Source organism: Montipora foliosa, chromosome 10, assembly GCF_036669935.1.
Source record: "Montipora foliosa isolate CH-2021 chromosome 10, ASM3666993v2, whole genome shotgun sequence".
Classification (NCBI taxonomy): Eukaryota; Metazoa; Cnidaria; class Anthozoa; order Scleractinia; family Acroporidae; genus Montipora; species Montipora foliosa.
In genome coordinates, this window is record NC_090878.1 from 29,191,232 (window position 1) to 29,197,125 (window position 5,894).

General features: G+C 40.8%; 1 protein-coding gene across 1 annotated transcript; it reads right to left on the reverse strand.

Moving 5' to 3' along the window:
• Positions 1 to 445: 445 nt before the first annotated feature.
• Positions 446 to 5,039, reverse strand: LOC137972743 (uncharacterized). Its single transcript, XM_068819462.1, has 4 exons — positions 4,899 to 5,039; positions 3,759 to 3,879; positions 3,100 to 3,321; positions 446 to 859 (listed from the first exon to the last, which is right to left on the reverse strand). The coding sequence occupies exons 1-4, from the start codon at positions 4,901 to 4,903 to the stop codon at positions 446 to 448; spliced, it is 762 nt and encodes a 253-aa protein (XP_068675563.1). The 5' UTR covers positions 4,904 to 5,039.
• Positions 5,040 to 5,894: the final 855 nt, after the last annotated feature.

Genomic DNA, 5,894 nt, shown 5'->3' on the forward strand with positions numbered 1-5,894 from the left:
AGTTTTTACTGTGTTGCACAACTGAGGTAATACCGCCCGACCTTAAACTATGCAATCCAAAACACCTCGCATCATAACCCAATTCGACATGGCAGGACTTGAAGATCTCCCGGCACCTTGTATAAGACAATCCAGGTTTGCGAATAGAAGACGAATTTGAACTCCTGTGATAACTTACAGATCTAAACAACGGGAGAGTAGATTTGAACTCAATACCAGCTGTTTCAATGTATCTGATAACCAAGTTCACTGGGCCATACTTATTATGGAGGCGATCGATGTATACGATGTTCCCCTCTCGATAAATATCCGTCTTGGAACTGGGAATGAAAATTGACATGTAGCCACCCATAAATGTTAATCAAAAAACCAGCAAACCCTACGGTACAAATAGTAGCAATCCTCAAATCTTTTAAGTTAGAACCCGGAGTAGCGTATTCATTTATTATCTGTTAATAATATCTGCCGTTATGGGCGTCTTCTTGGTGACCGGTTTGCTTTTGCTTCTCTTGGAAGATTCCACAATATTCCGACACAGATCAGTCTCCAGCGGGTTATTCTCAGGAAAAAGTGTATATGTAAGAAGCCATTTAAGGGCGGAGTATGCCTGAATAACAGATGCACTAGACTCAGTTTGTTTGGAGAATTCCGATAAATACATTGCCGCCACTATACTGTCATAAGGCAAATCGACAGTAATGCCATTTTTCCGGGACCAGTTAAAGAACTTTTTTAACTCTGCTAGGTATTTCTTTACTGTAGAGTTGTCTCTGGAAGTCAAGACTTGCTCGATAGCCTCTCGTCTGTGTTCCTGTAAAATCACCGGGACTTTGCTCCAGTAAGAGCTTTTTCCAACAATCTAGAAAAGAATACAAATCAAGCAATAAATACTTCACCGTGATAACTCGCGTCAATGCCTTCATCTCAATGTTAAAGGCCAGTGCCTTATGCAAAATAACTATGGCCAGTGTCATAGTTTGGTATAGGGATCAAAAGCCTTACGCATACCCAGACAAGCTCAGACTCAGTACTACCTAGGACACACAAACACAGGCCAGTGCCACACGATGTTCTATTGATGCTCAAACAATATCAAAACATAGGCCAGCGCCTTAAACTTCATAACAACAAGCCACACTCTGACATTGCACAAGGGTACCATCCTGCTTTACGATAACGTAATGTTTAAAATCAAGCCGCACCGCCAGTATGGAACCTTTAAAACGTTTAGACCCTAACAACGAATTCACATTTCGGCCATGCTCTAATACACCGTTTCCAGAGAAAACGCTATAGTCAATGATTCACTGGGCATACGTTCTACTCAATAGGGGCCAAAAACTGGATGAGGGCCAAAAAGGCACGACTAAAGTACCAGTGGCCTTCTGTTGTGACAAATAGTGAAGAGTTCTAGAGACGATGCAAACTGGAGGAACAACAAGGCAATTTTCTTGTTGTAAAGGTTGCACGAAAAAATCGATTCCTGCGCAACCGGGCGTCCCAAATCTCGAGAAAAAACGATCTATTTTATGGTTATAGTGATTTGCAAAACAATCTACCGTATGTGGGCCCCACAAATTTTCAAATAGCGCGAAGCCCGAATTTGAAATTTGCCAGTCATCCGTGTCTATGATTCGACTAATGAAATCAGCTCTTTCAACCTCGGAACGAGGAGCCCATTGAATATCCAGCAGAATCTTATGTTTGATGCATATTTCGAAGATCCACAAAGCGAGGGTGTGTAAATCGGTTCTCGTACTTCCAACCTCAACTATTTTTGCAGCAGCTTGGCTATCAGTGAACCATTTGACATGCGAGTTTTTTTAATACAGTGCAAAAGGATTCAAGCGCAAATTCTATTGCATATAACTCCCTCCACGTAGAGGATTTTCCAGACTCTTCCTCAGTCCACATATTATGACAAATAAACTCGTGATTCAACGCCATGTGCGCGCCACAGCCAGTTCCGCTGGCGTCAGAGTAAACAAAACAAGTAGGCAAACTGTTGCTAAAGCAATATCTTATATTCGCATTTTCAAGGTTTACTCTCCAGAAATTAACTTCATCAACGCTATACTGATCAAGTTTAAGAGGTGAGTCCGAATCTTGAGCAGCAACAATAGACATAGAGCAATGTCTAGTCATAATTCTGCTAACATTGCCGACAACGGCTCCTGTGGAAATAATCTTGCCAAACGAATGAAGCTAATTGCCTTGCGGACATGACATAGACATTACTTCTGATAGCCTCAATATGTTTAAATATTTTCCTCAGTCTGCGATCCGTTATGTGAATACAACCCTCCACAGAATTCCAATGCAAACCTAACCATGCATACAATAACTTGACATGGCTCCCAAATACTCTTTTCGTCATTCAGTACAAAACCCGCGGATCCTAAATCTCGTTTAACTTTTGAACTTACCACCTTGCAACTTTCGTAGGTATTATCTATTACAAATCCGTCATCCAGAAAAACAGCTATTTTTACTCCTTGGAAGCGCCAATACTTTTCTAATGGACGTACGCATTTAGTAAATATGTAAGGCGCAGTGGAGAGGCCAAAAGGTAAAACGGCAAAAACAAAGTACCGACTGGACTGAAAAACCTAAATAGGTCTGATGTTCTTCTGCTATTTCTATATGGTGGTACCCACTCTTGAGATCAAACGAGAACATATACGCGCCTTTTTCAAAATAGCTTAATGCACTTTTCCAATCTTCACATTTAAACCGAAATTTCTTAAGGCATTTGTTGACATACCTTAAATCGAGAATCAACCTCTTTTTGCCGCAGGGCTGGACCGAAACAGATAAGGGGTTAATAACAAACTGTGGCGCATTCAACTCACGGATACAACCCGGGTTAAGAAGCTCTGTGACTGCCTCGCCTACAAACGAACTATGAACTATAAGAGATCTATTATTATGTAACTGAACAGATGGCGGAGTGTAGATAAAAGGTAACTTGTATCCATCTTGAATAACACTGATAATAAAGCTAGAAGCTTCTATAGCTTTGTAAAAGTTAACATTTTCCCTTAACTTTCCTTTAACACAAGTACTATCATTGATGGGGAATTCCTATTGTTCTTTCACCTGAGCGAGGCTATCGAAAAATCCGTCCTGATCACTTAGCATTGTTTGTTGACGATCCAGGCTGTCCTCCTCCTCCTCCCCTAACATAGAAAGATACTGACGGATGAGTGCCATAGCTGGGGTAGGATCCTGGGTAGGACCAAGCGGACCACCTACAGTCACGGGCCAAGTGGCCTGTCCTGTTGCATTTAAAGCATCTACTTTGAGCAAAGTCTGCACGGCCTGATAAAACAAAAAATTAGCGAGAAAGAAGAAACAACATATTAGTGCACCAAGAATAAAACTGCTGGACTAAATATGGGCGGGTGGGCGGGTAAATAGAATACGCGAAGTAAACTCGGTAAACTTGCACGAGAGAGGAATAAGCAAACTGAAACACTGAATATATGGCAGACTGAACCAATCAGCATTGCCCAGGAGACACGCCTACAGCGTGCAGGCTGATGTAAGCATTGCAGAGATGAAAAGAACTAATTACCATACGTACCAAGAGAAAATACATTTACGTTCTAATTCACTGCGTTCAAACGAACGTAACTTATTTTACGCTTTCAACTCCCTGTATGAACAGACATCAAACTACAGCAGGTTAGGATGGATACTCTTGCAGAGTATACCGAGAAATCACAAAGAATACCAGTGAAATTTAGAAGACCTACCACGAAAAAGCTGATTATAATGCCCACCAACATGACCAGACCCCTGCCGCTTCTCGTCGAAACGCTTCTGTTTAGTTTCAATCTTCTTCTCCTTAGCGTCCAGTTGGGTCGATAGATAATCCTTAAAAAGATGGAACACTTGCTGAGCGAGCGCCGGATTAGCTGTAGAGGCCGGGTAACTTGACTCCCCGCTGCTTGTTTCGATATTAGGCGTACCTAGACCCTCGAGCGACATAACCAAGCCAAAATAGAATACGCGAAGTAAACTCGGTAAACTTGCACGAGAGAGGAATAAGCAAACTGAAAACACTGAATATATAGCAGACTGAACCAATCAGCATTGCCCAGGGGACACGCCTACAGCGTGCAGGCTGATGTAAGCATTGCAGAGATGAAAAGAACTTATTACCATACGTACCAAGAGAAAATACATTTTCTCGCTAAGTGTTGCATCTTTTATGTCCAAATAACCGCTTAAAATAGAGATTTTTTAACTATCTATGCGTAGCTATTTTTTTCACAATCTAACATTCTCTGTCAAAATTTGCACAACAATCAAAATACAAAAATAGCAACCCACGCAACAAATTAAGTCGCATTTACCTCTTCGTCGAATAGGCCCTTTTACAGTTGTTTGCTCAGCGACCTAGCCGATGAATGGTTGTGAGGCTGCCGGTGACCTTTTATTGATACAGCCCCTACTGCTTTTAATATGTAAATTTGTGTTGTTGTAATTCTAATTAGTCCATATTTAATAACATTACAAAAGCACAGACGTTTGTATCAAAACAGGGTCACCGGCAGCCTCGCCTCCATTCTTAGGCCAGCTAACTTAGCTACAACTGTAAAATGGTCTATTCTCATGCTTAACACAGGAATTTTTAGTTTTTGTACAAACTCTTTCTCTATTTGTTAGCAATCATCGTTTCGTGTGACGCGTTATAAATATTTGTTCACAAAATGTTTCCGAATCGTCAAGTATCACCACAGAAGACAAGAACATCATTCGAAAAGCTTATTCTACGCAAAAAGTAGGTTCTGGAGGTAGTTTTGAGAGTGGAAATCAAGTTTACAGCTGACAGTCCATGAGTCGAACGCATGGAATATTCAATCAAGTAAACACAACAGAAAGACGCTAACCTCATTTTGACATGAAAATCTTTTACTTTTGCCGTAAAAACTATCCATATATCTTTGCTAGGCTCTAAAGAAGCTCTCTATGTATTTTTTTCCGTGATTCCAAATAAAAATTCCCTGGATTTCACCCCCTTCGGTGCGGGCCATTTCTTCTCGCTCGATGTCGATTTTCAGAATATCACATTATCATGTCATCTCAACCGATTCTAATAAAAACTGGTCAGTGATTGGTTAATATCATAGACATCCATTCTGCCAAATTTGAAAAGAAACGGAAGTAACGCCAATTTTTTTAGGATTTTACGAATTTCCAGACTTGTGGTACGGAAAAAAAAACCACTCTTGTTGAAAATGAACTTATTGTCGCAAGCAAAGGACGCCGTATCAAATACTAAAGTGAGCAAAGTATTTTCCCAGCCAGAACTGATGCTCCGAAAGTCACACATGGCACGTATAGATGGTTTTCACAGTGACGTCATCGAATTCTAAAATCAAGTAGCCAAAACGCGGGGCCGGGGCCGGGGTCGGGGTCGGGGTCGGGGTGTCTTTTCTTACCAATTTTTTTTTTTAGTTTCAATTTTTGTCGTTGTTCTCCTGTACTGTTTTTTCGAATGACCGGCATCTGTCCTTCATTTGTGGTGGAAATTAGTCAAAAAAGTTAAGGAACTTACGGAGGCTATGAAAGTGCTTGAAAGACATATTTGTGTTTTTTTTCTATATCGGACTTCGTTTTTTTTGTGTGTTTTAAAGTCGAAGTTGGTTTTTCCGAGCATCTAATTTCATCTTCCGAAAATCGGAGTTTGTTTTTTGAAATTAAGAGAGTTTCCGGAATTGCTAAAATTGGAGTCCATATACGCCAACTGCACACCAAAGACTCGCTGAGCTCCACACTTTAAATCGCATTGTAATGTCTACTCGTTAAAAACAGAATCACAGTTCTACGACGGTCGTCACGCAGTCATGCAACGTTCTCTCTTGTTTGTTTGTTCGCGTCGTTGT

What these genes read in the sequence shown, in the direction of transcription:
- LOC137972743 (XM_068819462.1), bottom strand. An exon ending in TTATAATCAGCTTTTTCGTG is followed by an intron (nt 3,322 to 3,758) that starts GTAGGTCTTCTA and finishes TTGTTTTATCAG; the next exon opens with GCCGTGCAGACTTTGCTCAA. An exon ending in TTTTCGATAGCCTCGCTCAG is followed by an intron (nt 860 to 3,099) that starts GTGAAAGAACAA and finishes ATTCTTTTCTAG; the next exon opens with ATTGTTGGAAAAAGCTCTTA.